This window comes from Heptranchias perlo, chromosome 4 (genome assembly GCF_035084215.1).
Source record: "Heptranchias perlo isolate sHepPer1 chromosome 4, sHepPer1.hap1, whole genome shotgun sequence".
In the NCBI taxonomy this organism is placed as follows: Eukaryota; Metazoa; Chordata; class Chondrichthyes; order Hexanchiformes; family Hexanchidae; genus Heptranchias; species Heptranchias perlo.
The window spans coordinates 88,121,616-88,141,167 of NC_090328.1; the positions used below are offsets into that span (position 1 = coordinate 88,121,616).

At 39.3% G+C, this 19,552-nt stretch overlaps 1 protein-coding gene across 2 annotated transcripts in view; it reads left to right on the top strand.

Moving 5' to 3' along the window:
* Window positions 1-1,126: 1,126 nt before the first annotated feature.
* The window catches only part of vldlr (very low density lipoprotein receptor), a 53,526-nt gene continuing 35,100 nt past the window's right edge, over window positions 1,127-19,552 (top strand). Inside the window, exons 1-14 of one of the 2 annotated variants that reach the window (XM_067983280.1) lie at window positions 1,127-1,352; window positions 5,012-5,131; window positions 7,473-7,595; window positions 8,918-9,040; window positions 10,054-10,425; window positions 10,737-10,859; window positions 10,931-11,053; window positions 12,382-12,501; window positions 12,581-12,706; window positions 13,448-13,619; window positions 14,151-14,369; window positions 14,676-14,794; window positions 17,270-17,409; window positions 18,018-18,159. In XM_067983280.1, the coding sequence (XP_067839381.1) occupies window positions 1,286-1,352; window positions 5,012-5,131; window positions 7,473-7,595; window positions 8,918-9,040; window positions 10,054-10,425; window positions 10,737-10,859; window positions 10,931-11,053; window positions 12,382-12,501; window positions 12,581-12,706; window positions 13,448-13,619; window positions 14,151-14,369; window positions 14,676-14,794; window positions 17,270-17,409; window positions 18,018-18,159 (2,089 nt within the window). In that variant the 5' untranslated portion in view covers window positions 1,127-1,285. The remainder of the gene's footprint in view (window positions 1,353-5,011; window positions 5,132-7,472; window positions 7,596-8,917; window positions 9,041-10,053; window positions 10,426-10,736; window positions 10,860-10,930; window positions 11,054-12,381; window positions 12,502-12,580; window positions 12,707-13,447; window positions 13,620-14,150; window positions 14,370-14,675; window positions 14,795-17,269; window positions 17,410-18,017; window positions 18,160-19,552) is intronic. The other variant, XM_067983279.1, reaches the window with a different exon arrangement.

The window sequence follows — 19,552 nt, forward strand, 5'->3', positions numbered from 1 at the left end:
TACCACTTTTTATTAATTCTGATTAAAGAATTATTGAGCTGATATATTGCCCTAACCCATTGTACATAAATTACTTTTCAAGACAGTGACAAATACTAAAGCATTATATTTCTACCCAAATAACTTTTTAAGTCAAGGTTTTCAAATTGATGTATAATTGACCCTGGTCCTATAGAGATTATATATTTGCTCAATATCTTTTATTCAAATATATGCATAATTTTATGAGCTGAACCATAGTAACAGAAATAACAAAGGGCAGAAAGTCTTAGTGTGTTTCTCTCTCGTCCACCAATATATTGATCAATGTATTGTTTTGCAAAATTCCATTAATTTTTGGAGTTTGCCCCTTTGTACAATTTTTTAATTTAAGCCCCTTAAAAGGGGGGGGGGAATAGGTATAAACATGGCCTATTTTGTTTAATGACACTGGGGCCACTCATGTTATCCCGACAAATCAATTAAAAAACAATTAAATAATAATTTTATTGTCTGTGCCTATTATGCACTCCAGTCCCTGCGGTGCCCATCGGTCGCGGAAGGCCTCAAGCATACCGGCAGACTCTGCGTGTTCCTTCTCCAGGGCCACCCGGGCGTATAGAATGCAAAATTTCTCGAAGGTCAATAAACAGTGCCTTTTACAAGAGGTTGTCGGTGTCTTACAGGATTCAAAGCAATAATCCAGTTACGCAGTACTGAACTAAACACATGACATACTTTATTACATAGAATCTTGCATTTGTATAAACACGACTGTAAACTTATTATAAAGAAGCCTGCTTCCCCCCCGGCTCGACCTAGGAATAAATGAATATATGACCTTTTCACTTTTACCCATGTGTGTGTACATATATATATCTGGCTCATCTTCCCGTTATGGCAAATCAGAACGCAAGAGTGAGGAAAAACTGTACATCATTCTAAAGTCTTTGTGAGAGCCCTTCACCATATACATTGTAATTGGCAGTAAAAACAGATTAAGCGACAGCGGAGGGGAACACATTCAGTTAATCAATCATTATCAGCCCGTCTCCAAGCAGCAATATCGACAGATCTGGATTTGCCATGCAGTTATTTAACAAGGTAATTGGGTTAGACGGCACACACCGACCAACCAGTTGTTCCAGAGAGCAGAGGGAATGCACTTAGACTGATATAAGAGCACGTCCCTGCGTCATTCTGGCGTGTCCGTCTATCCTTAGTTCTCTGAAAGGGCAAAACAATCAATATACCCGTTACTATTTAGGAACCGACAGTAGGTTTCGGCTGACGGTGAAGCAGTGACATGATTCCTTTTCGCGTGGTTTTACTGCTGCTAGCAGTGTGTTCATATCAGTGCCGGCATGTAAATGGTAAGTAATGTGACTGACTCCATTATCTTGGAGCTGAGCTGGTGGTTGCTGTAAAGAAGCAGGTGGCAATACAAGACTCAAGGGACGAAAGAAAAGAATAGCTTTTTAAAAATATATATATAAATCTGGCATGAACGGAGTGGCTTTGAGTGTGATCTGTGACTCGTGAAGGACCGCAAAACTAAATGGGCTTTTATTGTTGCAACTATCTTAAGGCTTGCGCACACATTTTCTTGTGCAATTGATTTGCTCTTAGCTAGTAGCCGCTTTGATATTTAAAAGCCACACTGTCGGGTAGGAAATTCTCTTAGGAATAGTCAGACCTACATATGATTTTAAAATGGAGCACTCAATTAAAAGGGCAACAGTAAACCTAACATTAAGTAATTTTGTATAAAGGGAATTTGTTAAACTATTTACACAAATGGAGGGGGCAGCAACCCATGGGACATGTTGGACTCTACCATTTATTTTTAAAGGTGCCTGCCTTCTAAAGTACTTTCCAGCGGTTTCCAAACTGGAAAATAGTAAGTTTGGCAGATATTGTTAGTAGGTCCCACCGGTTGATGCTTTTTCTCTTTTTTAAAAAAAACCGAAATGTAAGTGGAACTTCAGACTTGCATATTCTAACTTATTCAAGGGGGAAAAAAAACTAGATCGAAGACCTCAACCTTGAGGTGTGCCTGCCCCAGACCTGGCGAATATGATGCAAGTTTCTGCTAGCGTTGCGTTATGAATGGATTAAATTCTTAACTAATTGCAGGTATAGACATGCACTAGTCGACACGCTTAAACTACAGCCTGCTACCGTGGACTTGAATGTCTGTAGTTCAAACCGAGAGAACTACAAGTCTTTATAGACATACAAAAGGGAGGAGACAGAAGTCTGCCAAGTAGCACTGGATACTATTCCAAGTCTGCACCTGTAATTGTTCTTAAACACGGCTTTAAAAGCGTAGGTGGGCTCAGTCAAACCCCACTTGTCAACTTGCAACGAATTAACTTCACTGCGAAGCGTTTGAGACTTTAGCTGCAAAAAAAGCTAATCAGCATAGTTTGGGGGGGAGGGGGGTCAATTGGCCGATCTCCTTGAATTCGGAGCTTATCGCTTATATTTTGACCTTGACTTGGTGAACTACGATTAACGTCATCAAAAGTGCCGATTTTCTTTCCCCCCCCCCCCCAAAACATCTGGGACCCCAGATGTTTTTTAATGTGAATCAAATGAGGTACTCTATGTGGAGCAAAGCACGGCTGTTAATGTAATGCCCCAATTCTCTGAAGCTGCAATCGCTCATGCCCCCTCTGTGTGGCTGTGAAGGTTACAGTACTATATTATAATCATCTGATCCACTGTTATTTGATGCCCTGAGCCACTTGAGGTGAAGAACCGCCTCCGAAAGTGATTGGGTATTGAGTCATAGAAACTGTCCAATCCAGGCAGCTTGTGTTGACACGCTTCCTTTCTTTGGCAAAACGACTTGGCGTTTTAGCTGCTTATTCTCAAGAGCAGCCTGTATTAAGTATTAGACCCGCATTTTCCTATTGGAGTATCTGTAATGACAAGCCTTTCCTAGAAACGAGTTGAACTTGTATTGTGGAGTTTTAGACTTGCCAGAAAATATTTTTGAACTTGTCAATCTAGTTTGATTGGCCTTGGAGCTAACTTGCCTGCCTACATCTTTTTTGGTGAATCAGGTATGAGCATTGTCTCAACTTCCTGGGTGTTGTCCATTTTTGTTGCTGAATACAACTATTTACATAGGTGTATATAAATAACACCCTTGTTACCACTTTATTAACTGTTTGAATACTGGTGCAGGGGCTGCTTATTTGTCCCAGATGTCCAACATTAAATGGTTGATAGTGTGGTGGGGGGGGGGGGGGGAAGAGGTGTCTGAGTGCTTGGAGTACTTGTGGGACCCTGAAGTTTTTTTGCAAAATCCATCTTTTTTGGAAGGTGGCATGGAGGCTCCTACCATCCTGATATTGCATAAACCTCCCATATTAAAACTCTGCCCTGATTACCAGAATACTAGAGGAACATGCCTCCAGTATGGGAATAACTAAGACTGGTAAGCCAGTTGGGCTTGGGCATAACTATAGGGCTGAACTATTTCCCCTGAACAGAGAAACTGATAGCCAAGTGCATATGAGACTTGATGAAGCCACAACTCCCAGTAAACATGTTGGCCATCTGACTTGGCCAGAAAGGGTATGTTGTTGCTGCTCCAATGACATACTTTAGCTATTCTCGTTCATGCAGCCTGTTGCCCAATTGTAAGCAATTTGAGGTTTTTGGTATGCATTTGAAAATGAGGCAGCTGTTTTGGATGTTCCTCACTTGGATGCACTTGTGTACCTCCTTTCAGCTGACCCAAACTACCATTTCTCCTAGCACCAGAGCCCAGCACTTTACACACCATTTTAAGAAAATCAGTTTAGCTGTGGCCTATTTGCAGCTGCATTTCCTTGACTTGTCTACTAAAAGTACAGTAAGTAGCTACAATATCCAAGCATGCTCTACTTCTGTCAACAGAAGACAAACTTATTGTAGTTCCACTTGGTGCACATGGCAGTGACTCACTAAAACTGAAGGTTGTTCATTCTAAGCAGTTAGCTTGAAGCTGCACAATTGTGCATTTTAGAATGCACAGAACTAGCTAATGCTGGTTAATATAACTTAAATGTAGCAATAAACCTATACAATGCAGATGTTTCTTCCAGCTTTGAATAGCCATTACTGGTTGTATTGTGCAACATTGTTTATAATCAGCATCACTAAACATGGTTATAAAGTTAAATGTGCAATTGGAAATTGTTTATCTTGCTTATCATACAAAAATTAAGATGGCTGAGCATAAGTTCTTTGATCAACATATAAACTCTCCTGTTAAATTTTAAGCCACAAACCTGTTTCATTATCTACTAGTGCAGAGCCATTGATAGACATTTTAACATTAGGATGTCTCACCTCTTTAAATTGAAGACTGATTATGCCACATGCAACTTTGTTTTGTAAGTAGTGATATGGTGTGCAGATATTAGAAACTTAAAAAAAACCTCAACCAGGCCATTCAATGTCACTCTATGGTAACATTGTAATTTTTTTTAGTTGAACATTTGATAGGTTAATGTGGCCTCCACAGGAAGAAAAAAACAGTCTGATATCATTGCCAAACTCCAACTAAAACTGTTGTATGCCACATTTATCTACATCAATTTCCTACAAATGAGATGAATAGCCAGGTAACTTGTAGTGGTTGAAGGATGAATGGTCAGAGGAACTGGTAGCTGTTGATCTGTTGCCTCTAGATGGAGGCCTCACTAACACTTGTGAAAGATGGTAAACTTATTTCAGCACCACTGCATTAGAGTAGTAGCCTAGAATGTGCTCAAGTCTTGCAATAGGACTTGAAACCACAACCTTCTGATTGTGGTGAATTTGGTTTAGTGGCATCAGGAATTAATTGAAGTATAGAAGGAATTCTAGATCACAGAAGTGATCCCAATTGGAAGGCATTGCTAAAATAAATACAAATTGGCTCCAGAGCTAAACTTTACGATCAGACATAATTGTTTAAAAAAAATCAAATCAGTTTGGTTGGATGTATTCTCAAGATTGAATTATAAATCCATGTCTAACTTTTCCCCTGGAGGCTCAAAAGTATCTTGTGAGGCATCACAATTTCAGTGCAGAAATGGACGCTGCATCCCCTCGGTATGGAAATGTGATGGAGATGATGATTGTGCTGATGGAAGTGATGAAAGTACCTGTGGTAAGTAACGAGAGTTCACTTTTGTTAGCTGTAATGCTACACCTTGACCTTTGTTCCTGCTAGTTCAGTCTTGAATAGTGTGATGCTAGTTCTATTCTCTAGTTTAATTACATGAAAGATTTGAGAATATCAGCTGTTAACTGTCTCAAATGGCACCCTCCCAAGGGGTGAAGACAACATTCCCTAATTTTTACTCCTAAAAAGCTAAATGGGATATTTAGTAACACTAAGATGGTGTTAATGCATGTAAATACTTTAATGAATAATCTCCTGTTACAGCATTCACTTGTACTAATTCCACCACTCTAGCTGTTGGCCCAACTTTTAACAAGACCACCTATTGGCCAACCCTTTTCTGGTGTCAGCCAAAGTTTATTGGCACAATGCTTGTAAGTTTTTAACCCCCAGTGATCATTCCTATTGCTTGTCAATGCTGGTAAACTATTGGCATTAACTATACTAATAGTGTAACATGAGTGGACTGTTGAGTCCTTATAGTAAAAAAAAAAAAAAAAATTTTGTTTAGGATTTTAAAACTGCTTGCCTGTAACATATTTTAAACTGAGATGAGTAGCATGCAATTGACCTGGCTACATGGCACATTGGGTAAAACACTGCCCAGTGTAGCATTAATCTACAAACTGCAAGGATCAGATTTCTATTTGATCAGCAATTGCCTGATCTGTTGAGGCAAATCTCTAGTGGTTGGGCAGGGGTAGGCTAGCTTCATTGGATGGATGACCAGTTAACATGGTGGTAATTGAAGATGGATGTTTGTTTGCCAGGATACAGTGCTCTGCTCTTCCATGACTAGTGCCCTGGAGGTCTTTAGACTCTACCTTGGGTGAGCATTAGTATCAGATTATATACTTAACTGAGGAGTCCAAACCAGCATCAGTGGGAGTGCTATTTACTGGAGTAAATGCTGATCTTAAATGCAAAACATTCATGTGACCTAAAAGGCTAACCTGCTGTGCACTTGAGTGTTAAAGCTGCTTGATGCATGTAAATTGTCTGTCTAGTCTCAATAAATTACTCTTGTAGTTTTATAGTTGTGAATAACTTGACTTTGGATTTTATTCCTGCTAACTAATGCCCAAGGTACTGAAGCTACCATGCATACTTGTAAAATAAGGGGCTTATCTTTAGCCTATCTCAGGATGTTACCTGACTATTTTAGAAATGCTCATTCATAAATCTACACAGTAGGCAACTTGTGTGGTCTAAAGACACTACATGCAAGTAGGCAGTGTAAACATGATGCAAATTCTGATCCAAACAGCTCCTGAAGTGTCCTGTATGGAAATCATCTTGCCATCAGCATGGTGAATTGAGATGCTGTTGGCTCTACTGCAATTCTGCTAAGGAGTTAAATGTGCTGGAATTAGGACAGTAATGTAAGAATCAATGAAGTGTGTTGCACTGAAAACTCTAATCATTCAAGATGAAAGATTAGTTAAGTCCATAGTGGTGCTGTATGAATCTGACTATAGGTACACTCAAAATTGCAGATCTGATGAACAGATTTGGTTTCTTCATTTTAGAAATGGAAGTAATTGAATTTGTTTTTAATGCCAGTACTACTGACTTGGTCCTTTTTGTCATAGCATGCATCCACCACCAATTTTTGGTATAATACCACTTGCCCCCTGCATATAGGTAAATAAGATTTCATAGCTGGCAACTCATGCCTCTAAAAGGGCAGGTTTAGAGCAGCTTGTAAACCAGATGTTTACAAATTATGGCAAATCATTACAGCACAAGACCATATCAGGCCACTCTACCAGCTAGTTAATTTGAGGTGAGAAATTGCTCCTCCCTTGCCAAATCACTTGTTTAAAGCCTAAACAGCTTTTTAAATTTTGTACACAACCCAAATGAGTTCATAGAACTTGATTTTCATCAGTGGAAAAGGAAACTGTCCTAAACTTGTGCCAGTCACTTAGACTAGTGTACACTTGGAACTCCATCATTTACCTTCACTTGGATTTGACTTGCCTACAAATGTTGAACTGATTTAAGTTATAGCCGTTGAATTAAATGAAGCTCTGCTATATTTTTGGCAGATGCAAAGTAGAAATTGAACATTCAGGCATTTTTCTAATGGTTTTTTAGCTTAAACCTCCAGGTTTGCAGGATAAATAAGTGTGGTCTAAAGACCTAGCTTCAGTACCAGCTTCCACAGACTTGTCAATTTGTGGATAAACTTGCAATGACTAAAAAAAATCAACTCAATTCTCCACTACCTAGGAGAGCAATTACTACAGTTTTTAAACTCCTGGCGGGGGGGTTTTGTTTATCCAAGCCTTGTGTATATAGATTCTACATCTTTCTCTCATAGCTAAGAAGACCTGTAGTGGTTCTGACTTTGTGTGCCAAAATGGACAATGTGTGCCTAGTAGATGGCAGTGTGATGGTGATGCTGACTGTGAAGATGGATCTGATGAAAGTGCAGAAGTCTGTCGTAAGTATTGCAAACATGAAGACTAATGTCCCATCTATATGCTTTCTACACTGCTAGATGATCCAAGGGTGTGTTTGATATTTCCAGTATAGCTTCCTTCATAAGTTCCTAAAAGTTGTACTGTTTAGTCTGAACCACAACACATTAATATATATCTTTCTGCTCTAAGTTGGGCCCTGACTGCAAAATGAACTAGTTTGAGTGCATTTACACTAGCTAATAAACAAGCATATTAGACTTGCTTCCTTTTTCTTAGTGTAGTCTTCATTGTCACAACTTGGGTGCCCTAGCAAATAGTCCCAGCCTTGATTTTTGACTTGAAGTATAGATGCTCCACAAAGCTTTGTTTTGAGGTCCATGATTCTGGTGTGGTACACACATTTAGTGTGGACCTTTCTCAATTTGGATGAGCTAGCAAAATATAAGCTGCCTCCTTCTGCATAGACTAATGGCATTTTCATGTTCTATTGACTTAACTGTTAGTCAAAAGCCAACCCTTGCATAACTGAAGTAGGTATCTCCATAAATTGTCCTAGAATAGTTAATGGAATTGAATCCATCCATAGACATGGAGCATTGGGACTGTACTGAAGGAATAGTTCTTAAGAGCATTTGTGCTATCATTGACCCAAGTGCTCAGTCTTGTCCTTAGAGTTATACAGCATGGATAGAGGCCCTTCGGCCCATCGTGTCCGCGCCGGCCATCAAGCCCTGTCTAATCTAATCCCATATTCCAACATTTGGTCCGTAGCCTTGTATGCTATGGCATTTCAAGTGCTCATCCAAATGCTTCTTGAATGTTGTGAGGGTTCCTGCCTCCACAACCCTTTCAGGGAGTGAGTTCCAGACTCCCACCACCCTCTGGGTGAAAAAGTTCTTTCTCAAATCCCCTCTAAACCTCCTGCCTTTTACCTTGAATCTATGTCCCCTTGTTATAGAACCCTCAACGAAGGGAAAAAGCTCCTTAGTATCCATCCTATCTGTGCCCCTCATAATTTTGTACACCTCAATCATGTCCCCCCTCAGCCTCCTCTGCTCCAAGGAAAACAAACCCAATCTTCCCAGTCTCTCTTCATAGCTGAAGCGCTCCAGCCCTGGTAACATCCTGGTGAATCTCTTCTGCACCCTCTCCAAAGTGATCACATCCTTCCTGTAGTGTGGCGACCAGAACTGCACACAGTACTCCAGCTGTGGCCTAACCAGTGTTTTATACAGCTCCATCATAACCTCCTTGCTCTTATATTCTATGCCTTCCTGTTCACACTTTTTAAAAATGATTTGAGAAATTCCTTTGTTGCTTAAAGCTCTTTCTATACCTTCAGACATGAGAACCTGTCGCGTCAATGAAGTCAGCTGCAGCCCTGGATCTACACAATGTATTCCTATGCCCTGGCGATGCGATGGAGAAAGGGATTGTGATGATGGTGGCGATGAGGAGAATTGTGGTGGGTTGATTGTTCCACTGCAAGACTTGAATTGACATTGTTTGAATTTGGGTTGTTCTTTCAAATGTATTCAACTTTCCTCAATTTTAAGGGGTAGATATGAGCTCCATTGACAGATACTTTGTTGTATTGACTGTCCTGAGCCTATTGCTCATGCACTTGCAATTATACTTGTATACAAATTGCTGTGAAGCAAAAGGGTACAGTTGCCAGTAGAATGACTGGTTTGGTACCTAGTGCAAGGCTGAATGACCTTGTCCTGATAATTGTTAATGTCTGCACTTTTATTTCAATTCAAGGTTGGGAAGCAGTTTCAAAGCTTGAGTAGAACCACTTGCAGTGATTTAATGCAGTAACTGACCAATAATTATCACTTCCCATTTTCCTTCTGTGAAATGCCTATCATAGAACTGATTGCTCACTAGTTTGTCACTTGCTAGTATTGGAAGAACAAATGTGGAATGTCTTCAGTTAATTTTGAGCCTATTGTCCGAACCTCCAGTATGGAGCCACTAGACTATATATCCAATACCACACTTTACAAGACTTTGTAATGAGCCTATAATTTCTAAACAATTTAATTTCCTACAGCAAACAAATCAAAGTCATTTCACAAACTATTGCTTTTCTTTAAATCAGCTGGGCACTTCATTTACTTACAGTTGTCCTTGATGTGTAAATATCTAGTGAATCCTTCTCTCTGTACCCACAAACTAGCAATTGATCTGGCTGCAATAAATAGGAACAGTGGCCTTTTTTAAAAAAAACTGAGGGATATGGGCTTTAATCCTGGTCTCTTCCAAAAAAACAAACATTTTGCACTCTAATTGTATTGCTGGGCAGCTTTAAATGGCCTACATTAAGTAACTTAGTTACATTAGGTGGGTACAGGTAAATGCTTCAGTGGATAGCTTGGCATTTTAAGTTTAAAAACAAAGCTCTCCAGCTCAGCCTCTTAAAAGTAAATTGTACACTTGGAACTGGCATCCAGTATAACTTTTTTTCCTCTTTAGGTGCCCTTACTTGCAGCATACTGGAATTTACTTGCTCCAGTGGCAGATGCATTTCCAAAACTTTTGTCTGCAATGGTGAGGATGACTGTGGTGATGGAAGTGATGAAAGAGGCTGTACTCCACCTACCTGTGGCCCACATGAATTTCAGTGCAATAATTCAGAATGTATCCCACTGCAGTGGCTATGTGACTTTGATATTGACTGCACTGACCAGTCTGATGAATCTCCAGAACACTGTGGTCGCACCCTTCCTCCCCTCATAAAATGCTCTGCTGGTGAGATTCAGTGTGATTCGGGAGAATGCATCCACCGCAGATGGTACTGTGATGGAGATGCTGACTGTAAAGATGGAAGTGATGAAGTAAATTGCCGTAAGTCACATTTTTGAGTTGGCACTTGACTATTAAATAACTTAGCTAGTTCAACAAACATGCCTTCACAATTATAGCATAAGAAACTAACTTGTGTACAGAAGACTTTTTGCAATCTAACGTTCAGATTTCCAAAGCACTGATCGGGAGCCCCTAAACTAGCTAGTAACTTAATGTTACAAGTCAATGCTGTTATTGACTTTACTAGCTCCATTGTCTAAGTGTACAAATAGGATGTTTGGTCCATTCAAATATTGATCTGTATAGCTGATATTCATCTCAAACCTCAACAAGCTTCAATCTGATTTCAGCTCCTCGGACTTGTAGACCGGATAACTTCAGATGTGGTGATGGTAGCTGCATCCATGGAAGCAGGCAATGTAATGGGTTTAGAGACTGTCTTGATGGCACTGATGAGCTTAACTGTAGGAATGGTAAGTGTTTGGTAATTTGCTTGACTATTGCAGTTGCTTGACTATTGCATACAACTAACATTGGTTTTCAGTTTCAGAGTGTACAGGGCCAACTAACTTCAAGTGTCATAGTGGAGAATGCATAGATATGACTAAAGTGTGTAATCAGCAGCAGGATTGCAGGGACTGGAGTGATGAGCCCCTCAAAGAATGTGGTAAGTGGCTCAATTGAACTGGAATTCCTGTTCCATTAACTGGCTTGGAGCTAACTTGGCTCGTTTAAACACTAGCCATGTAATATGTGTACTGCCCATTAAACCACCAGTCTCTATTTTTAAAGTATCACTAGTGCCCCAACCTTTCCATAGTTGCCTGTATTGTAAGACTTTTCCCAGAGTTAATGCAAAAAAGCAAATTGGTTATTATCTCCTGTAACCCTTGAACTAAGATTGTGATGGCCTAATATTTACTTTCACTTAACCACAAACAAGTAATATCAATAGTGGACATGGGACATGGCCAAAGTCCATAAGTCAACTGCCCAGTTACTATAGCATTGGTATTGAGGTCAAGATCAATGGTATATTCAACATTTAAAGCAAAGATCCTTTTGTAGGTAGGAGTTATGACTTGTATTGCTGTAACAGTCACATTAGTTTCTTTTACTAGTTTGGGGACCACTGGTTGTCTTGAGGTCTTTGCATTGGGTGGCTTCACTTTGAGTAGGTAGTGCTCACTTGCAGGGAGTACCCCACTCATCAGTTCAAATATTTGAACTTGACATTTTCAACAGCCATGTGTGCACTGGATAATATCTTGTGCTCTCAACTGACTAGCTCAGAAGGTTGAACTGTAATACATTTTATGTTGCTGAACCAAATATTTGGAGTGGAGTTCCTTGGTAGCCTAGCATGTTGAGATTTAACTTGGCCTTCTGACTTCAACACTAGTGAGGTCATTTGATCATAAAGCCACTTTCCATATAGAAAGTCCAATAATTGACTTGTCTAATTGTATCTCATGCAAATCAACTAGCTAAGCTGCCCAGTCCTAAGTGACATGTGGATGAATATTAACCAAACTTGACTAAATGCCAGTCCTGGTAACACTTGTATGTTCACATAGTATCTACTGCAGTAATTTGACTTTAATCTTTCCAAGCCTTAAGATCTGTGGAACCATGGTGCTAATGGCAGCACAACTAGCATACTGCTGTCTTGCAGCAGCAATGCAGACAGATCTCTGGTTATGCTTACTATGAAGCTCTATGTACTCCCAGCAGGCTTGTTGAGTTGGTTAGTAGCCTATAAACTGTAGTCTACTTCAAGGACTCTACCTTGTTCCTAGTGATAGCAGCCAAATGCCAAACAAGTTTACTATTGGTGTGACTGGACCATTGCATTGGTAATATCTATTACTGGACATCTAACAAACTCATCCTAACTTCTCCACTGAGTGCTTTTTTTGTTGCAGTCCCATGTGGTAACAATTGAACACTAACTGTAGAGTGTTACTAAAGTAATTGAGTTCTCTTCACATCTAGGTTTGAATGAATGTTTAGTGAACAATGGAGGTTGCTCTCACATCTGCAGAGATCTTGTCATTGGTTATGAATGTGATTGCCCAGCTGGCTTAAAGTTGGTTGACAGAAAAACATGTGGAGGTATGTTGGCAATATTCTGTTTAATACTGGCACTCCTTCACTCTAGAATCTGAAGGTTTATTGCTTTTTTTTCCTCTAGATGTTGATGAATGCCAAAATCCTGGGATATGCAGTCAAATTTGTATCAACCTAAAGGGAGGCTATAAATGTGAATGTTATGAAGGGTATCAAATGGACCCAACTAATGGAGTTTGCAAGGCAGTCGGTAAGAAACTTTTTATTCATGCCCATTGATATTTGCCTAACCTAATTGTACAAGTTGTTTAATCATGCCAAATGTCTGCTGGCCATTTAGTAAATTTGCCCAAATCAAAGTAGCTTCAACTAGCTTGAGGCATGCATTATTTAAAATATCTACCTAATTTTGTAAAGTTAAAAATGATTTCACATAATATAGAATTGACTAGACTGCATGCTTTCCAGCACAGCCCTGAAGGGTGACTATTGCCAAATTGAAGTAAGCTAATTTTTCTGTATTAAAGGCACCATATAAATTGAGCAACTCAGGTTGATAACTTAAGACTCTTTGCAAGAATTGATATCACCCTCTTCTTTGCTAAATACAATACCATCAGTTCATACCAAAAACTTAACTATCTTTAGACAATTGGCTTCTCTGCTGTAACTTCCTTTTGCCTTTCTCTGGTCTGGACCCCCTCATCATACTTTAAAGCACTTGTAACTCTTTTGGAGCATCTAACCACAACAGGATGGGGAAAGTGCTTCAAGTAGAATCTCTACAAAGTGGGGAAAAATCATGCATTCAGTACAATACACTTTTTTAAAGCTTGTACATAACCATATCTGTTGTGTTTGCATTCTTCAGCAGTAGAATAAATCCATTGTTTTGTTCAGACTTGGGGTTGCAGAGGTGTGCTCAATTTGGCAAAAATTGAATTTTAACCTTCATTTTTGAGATTTATTCAATACAAACTTCCTCTCACAGGCAAAGAACCCTATTTAATGTTCACTAATCGCCGTGACATCAGGCAAATCGGACTAGAGCACAAAGAGTATACTCAAGTAGTTGAGCAGCTGAGAAATGCTGTGGCACTGGATGCTGATATTGCAGCCCAAAGAATCTTCTGGGCTGACCTGGGACAGCGGGCAATTTTCAGGTAATTCTAATAGGTTAATGTTTATGGCAGTTGTCAGAACTAAAGTAGGATATAGGTGGCCTAACCTGTGTGCACTGTCCTTGGGTATTTAAAAATGAAGTTGCCCACTATTCAAGCCTTTCCAGCTTGTCATTTAAGGTCTGTCCTAGTAAAACTAACATGTGGCTTTCAAATACATTTATATAATTAAGAAAAACCACTAACTTTTGGTTGAATACTTGGCATAGAAAACTATTCCCTCCTGGCTGAGAAGGATTTTGTAACTAGCTTGTTGGGGAGCAGGGAAGAGAAACTCATTCCATAGCCGTAACCTGTGCATTTGAATAGTACCAAATTGATTGATTTTTAGATCTCATTTGAAGTTGGAAGGAGAAAGGAAATTGGACACAATTTTAGAGTAGGCAATAATTAGCCTTGGAGGCCTACTAATCTAACTTGGACACATCAATGTAGTTTTTGAACTGAACTACAATTTATACTAGATCAGTAGGAATTAAATTAAGATGATCTAACTGCTATAATCTTTTTCAGTGCTTTCGTGGATCAACTTTCAGCTGTTCATTCCAGAACTGTTAATGATGTGCAAATCCCTGTGGGAATTGCTGTGGACTGGATTTACAAGAACATCTACTGGACTGATCTGGGTTTTAAAACTCTATCTGTAGCTACCTTTGATGGAACCAAAATGTTGACCCTCTTTGACACTGATCTAAGGGAACCAGCTTCTATAGCTGTAGATCCACTAACTGGGTACTTATTTATTAATTCAGCACTTGCAATAGTATGTACTAAAACTTTGGTTCAATTTGGGATTAAAATTAAACCAGCTTTTGGTAGCTATATAACTTGGACAAAATGTCACTACTTCAGTATGGCTGAGAATTTTACTACTTTACAATGGTACAATAACCCACTATAGGTAGGAAGTGACCATGTCCTTTTATGGTGTATCTAATCTCATTAAAACACCTTCAATGAGAGCTATTTTTATTGGTGTTCCAAAAGTCATTGCATTTGACTGCACTACTCATGGATTTCTTAAATTGCCCCTTGCAGGTTTGTTTACTGGTCAGACTGGGGTGAACCTGCAAAGATAGAAAAAGCAGGAATGAATGGTGTTGATCGACAACCCCTAGTTACCAGAGATATTCAATGGCCAAATGGAATTGCACTTGGTAAGTGAACAAAGCTGTCGCCCTGTCTGAAAGCCAAGCCTAGCTTTAATAGGAACAGCAAAACCCCCTGAGCCTGTTCTGCCAGGCAAAGATCATGGCCGATCTGTATCCTAACTCCATCCATAGTCCTTTAGCTTGTGAGCTAGCAAAAATCGCTCAGATTTAAAATTATTGAGCTAGCATCTGCTTTTTGTGGAGTGTTCCACCCTTTAGAAGTGTTTCCTAACTTGAATGGCCTGGCTCTGATTTTAAGGTTTTCTCCCTTGCTGTTCTGCCCCAGCAGAAAATTTCTCATCCTTTCAAAATCCTCAGTCAAATCACCCATAACTTTCTGCATTTCCCTGAATATATGCCTAGTTTAGGTAATCTCTTTTAACACTTAGGCCAAAATATACTTTCTAAGCTGACGTGTCCAGAACTGTACCCAGTACTCCAGATGTAGTCTAACCATGGCTTTGTATAGCTTTAGCAAAACTTCCCCTTTATAATCTAGTTATAAAAGGGGAACATTCCATTAGCTGTTTTGGTTTTTTGTAGCTGGCTACTACATTTTAGTGATCTGTGTACATGGACCACCTAAATCTCTTTGGACTGCCTTTTCCACTCAAACTTTTTTGGTCCCAAATGAGATGACCTGACACTATTGAAATCCATCTGCCAAAGTTTTGACCATTCACTTAATCATCAATGTCTTTGTAATGTTATGCTCCTGTGTACACTATTTCCTATGCCACCAAACTTGGCTATATGGCTCTCATGTTATCTAAATGATAAATATAAAATAGTTGAAGCCCCAGCACAGTTCCTTGTGGAACACTTAGTCACTACCTTCCAATTCAAGCACATTCCCATTATCCCTACTGTCTTCTGCCTAAATCTCCTGACTAAATTTGCCTTTCATTCAAGAGCTTTAATTTTAGTTAACAATCTCATAGAACCTTATCAAATGCATCTGGAAGCCCATAGAAACTACATCCATAGACATTCCTGTCTACTAACTTAGTTACTTCCTCAATTAAGTTCATTAGACATGAGCAAACAGATTTGTAAAGGGTAGGTTGTCATCAGCTCATTACTCTAGCACTGTCACTCTACCTTTATAGATTCCAATAACTTCCTGACACATTAGTCTAATTTACTGGTTTTCTTAGTGGAGTTACATTTGCAATTCCAATCTAAAGGGACAATTACTGAATTGAGGTTTGGAAGATTATGGCTAAATCAGCTGCAATTTCCTCACTTACTTTAAAACCCTGGTGATAGGGGTGGAAAATCAGTGTGGGCTTGATTAGTGATACTTTCCTAATACTGGTTCCTTACTTGCATTAATGGAGTTCCAGTCCTTGATTCATTTTTTCCTGCAATGTTTAGTATATTTACTAAAGCCTGACATTTCCTTCAATTGTAGTGTTGCCTACATTACCCTTAACTACCCTTCTAACACAATTGTAAACTTAATTACAGATCAGGCTATTAATAGGTCTGCTAGTGTTTATGCCCTGTGAGCCTCATCAAACCCTATTTTTAACTTTATTTCTCCCTATTCCCTACCTGGCCCAAGGATGAGCAAGCATAAATCTAACACTACATCTGGTTGTTAGCTGATTTGACAAACCAGAACAGACATTCCTTGCAAGTTTCTTTTTCATACACTCTTTTTGCAGCTCTTTTTGGTCTTTATCACTCCCAACCCTTTGGATCTAAACTAACAATTTTGTTGGCTTTTTTAGTTGTCAACCATAGCTGTTCATTTGGAAGTAGAGCTCTTGCTGCTTGGGTGTATATACTGGTTGTTAAGCTAAATTCTTTTGAACAGCTCCCACTGGTCATCTAAGTTTGACCAGTCTGTCAAGTCTAGAATCTTAAACTGTTGGATTTGTAAAAACTAACATAAGCACTGTAAATATTCCCTTACTATTTAAGTCTGGCTCATAAATTACTAAATTTAGTATAGCCTGCCCTTAGTTTTCTGGAGCAATGTCCTAGAACCATCTTAACTGCACCAAATTCCCCACCTTTCTGACTTGAGCTACTCAATTCTTCCCATCTATGAATTAGTCAAGTGCTTTTGCTTCTAATATCTGAATTAATACATTGTCATTTCATTGTCTACATGCCTTCTGAAAGAAGCAATGACCATTCATCTCATTCCTTAATTTTAACCATAATCTCCATTGATTGCTTTCCCTTACCTATAATCCTCTAATTGATATTTAATAAAGCTGCTATCCTCTCTAATAACCTGGAATATTTAATTTAATTATGACTAGTTTTCAGCAATGGGCACCATGTCATAACCCTCTAAGCTATATTTGAGCCACTAATCACTCAATTTATTTCTTGTTCACTGAATTAGTGTATCAACCTATTTGGGTACGAGACCCTTGCCTGTCCTTCTGCCCTGATGCTGTCTTTCTCACTCTTGCACTTATTTGTCATTCTTGCAACTAATTCAGTAATATTCTTTGCCAACAGATCTTGTGAAAAGCCGCCTCTATTGGGTTGATTCAAAGATGCACACGTTGTCCAGTGTGAACCTAAGTGGACAAGATAGAAGAATGGTGCTTATGTCACCTGAATTCCTTGCTCATCCTTTTGCTGTTGCTGTATTTGAAGTAAGGATGCATTGGTTTGTCTGACCATCAATTAACATTCTAGCCTTAATGTGCTAAGTTCTGCTAGTAAGGAGTCTTTTTGACCTTCAAATCATGTTAGCAGATGGACTAATGTAATTGATTACAATAGCTTAGAAATGGTACATTGTTAGCTATAGTACAATCCAGCTTTCATTGAAGAGATGGTGCTTAATCATATTTTGACTTACCAGCTAGAGAATTTATGCAGGGGAAGGGATTGCAAGGTGGATTAAACTAGGCTGATAGCCTTAAATATTTGTATTGAATGCTACCTATAATGTCTAGCCTTAAGGGCAGCAAAATAACTTCAATGAAATCAGTGAATATTCTGATCCTAAAGGTGTGCCACTGACCAGATGTTGCAGATGTTTTTTTCATCCCTGGATTAAATGAAGTGAGCATGTAAATAGTCAATTGCCTGCAAAGGCATCTTGCCTTTGTCAACACTGCACTGACTTGCTTTAGCCCAGGTGTATTAAAATACATTTGAAGTGATTAGGGAACATTTTATAGTTTAGTAATGAAATCATTAGTTAATTTAGGATGCATCATGGCTGTCTTGTGCTGCAGTAACTATCTTGTTTCAGGACCATGTATTCTGGACCGATGGAGTGAATGAAGCTATCTATGGAGCCAACAAGTTCACAGGAGCAGATGTGGTCCTTTTAGCCTCCAACCTTAATGAACCTCATGATATCATAGTTTATCATGAACTAGTACAGTTATCAGGTATGAACTTTGAGCTCAAGCCAGTGGGTTCTGTCTACATTGCAAACAGTGGTCTGATACAGTTCCAACTGTTTTATAGATGCAGCTTTTTAATTCATAGTTGTAAACATTTCACTTGTGGATTACCACTTCTAGCATTTAATGGACTGGTTCAAGCTCTAAATGGTATTCCACCACTTTCTGAATTTTTACTGCAGATGGTCACTTCAGTAATTAGCAATGTACTATTGCAAAACTAATGCTGCTTAATCTTTCTCAAACTGCAGTATGGAATTGTGGTGCAAGCAACAACTTTTCTACCCTAATGTTGCCACAACTTACTTTGACATTTCTAGTTCAGTGGATCTAGGAAATGTTCCATATACTCAGGAAACTGCCATCAGAGCTAATGCCAAGAGAATTGGGGCTCAAGATTGGCACAGGAACAGTTACAGCCAGCAGCCTCTTGCATCTTGACTGCAGGGTATGAACTTGACATGTAACCAAATGCTTTAAGAATATAAATAGGAGTAGGCCATAATGCCCCTTAAGCCTGCTCTGCCATTCAATAGATCATAGCTGATCATCAACCTCAACACCACATTCCCACTTGATTTTCTTGAAGTCCAAAAATCTGAGCATATTAAAGGCTGAGCTGGAATGAGCATCCTCAGCCGTCTAGGGTAAAGGATTCTGAGATTCACCAGTGAAGAAATTTCTCATCTCAGTCCTAAACATCCCACCCCTTATCCTGAGCCTATGTCTCCTAGTTCTAGACTTTAACCAGAGGCAACATCCCTCAGCATCTACCCTCAAGCCCACTTGAATCTTATGTTTCAATGAGAACATCTTCTAAACTCAAGGGTATAGGCTGATTCTACTGTCATGACAACCCTCATCCCAGGAATCAATCTGAACCTTTGCACAACAACCTTCTAAGGCAGTGTTACCTCCCTTAGGTAAAGAGACCAAACTGTACACAGTACTCCAGGTGTGGTCTCCAGCCCTGTACAATTGCAGCAAAACTCCTTACTCTTGTACTCCAACCCCCTTGTAGTAAAGGCCAACGTACCACTTGCCTTCTAATTGCTTGCTGTACCTGCATGTTAACTCCTTGTACAAGGACACCCAAATCTCTCAACACCAACATTTTGTAGTTTCTTTAAAAAAAATCCATTGTCTATTCCTACCAGTGAATAACTATTTCCTACACCTACTCACTTAACCTGTCTCCCTGTGCCAACTTAGCCTCTTCACAGCTTACTTTCCCACCTCACTTTATTAGCAAACTTGAATACATTAGTTGTCACTTCATCTAAGTCACTAATTGTGAATAACTGAGGCCCAAGCACCAACCCCCCCCACCGTGGCACCCCATTAGTTAGACTGGACAACACAATGACCTGTTTATTTC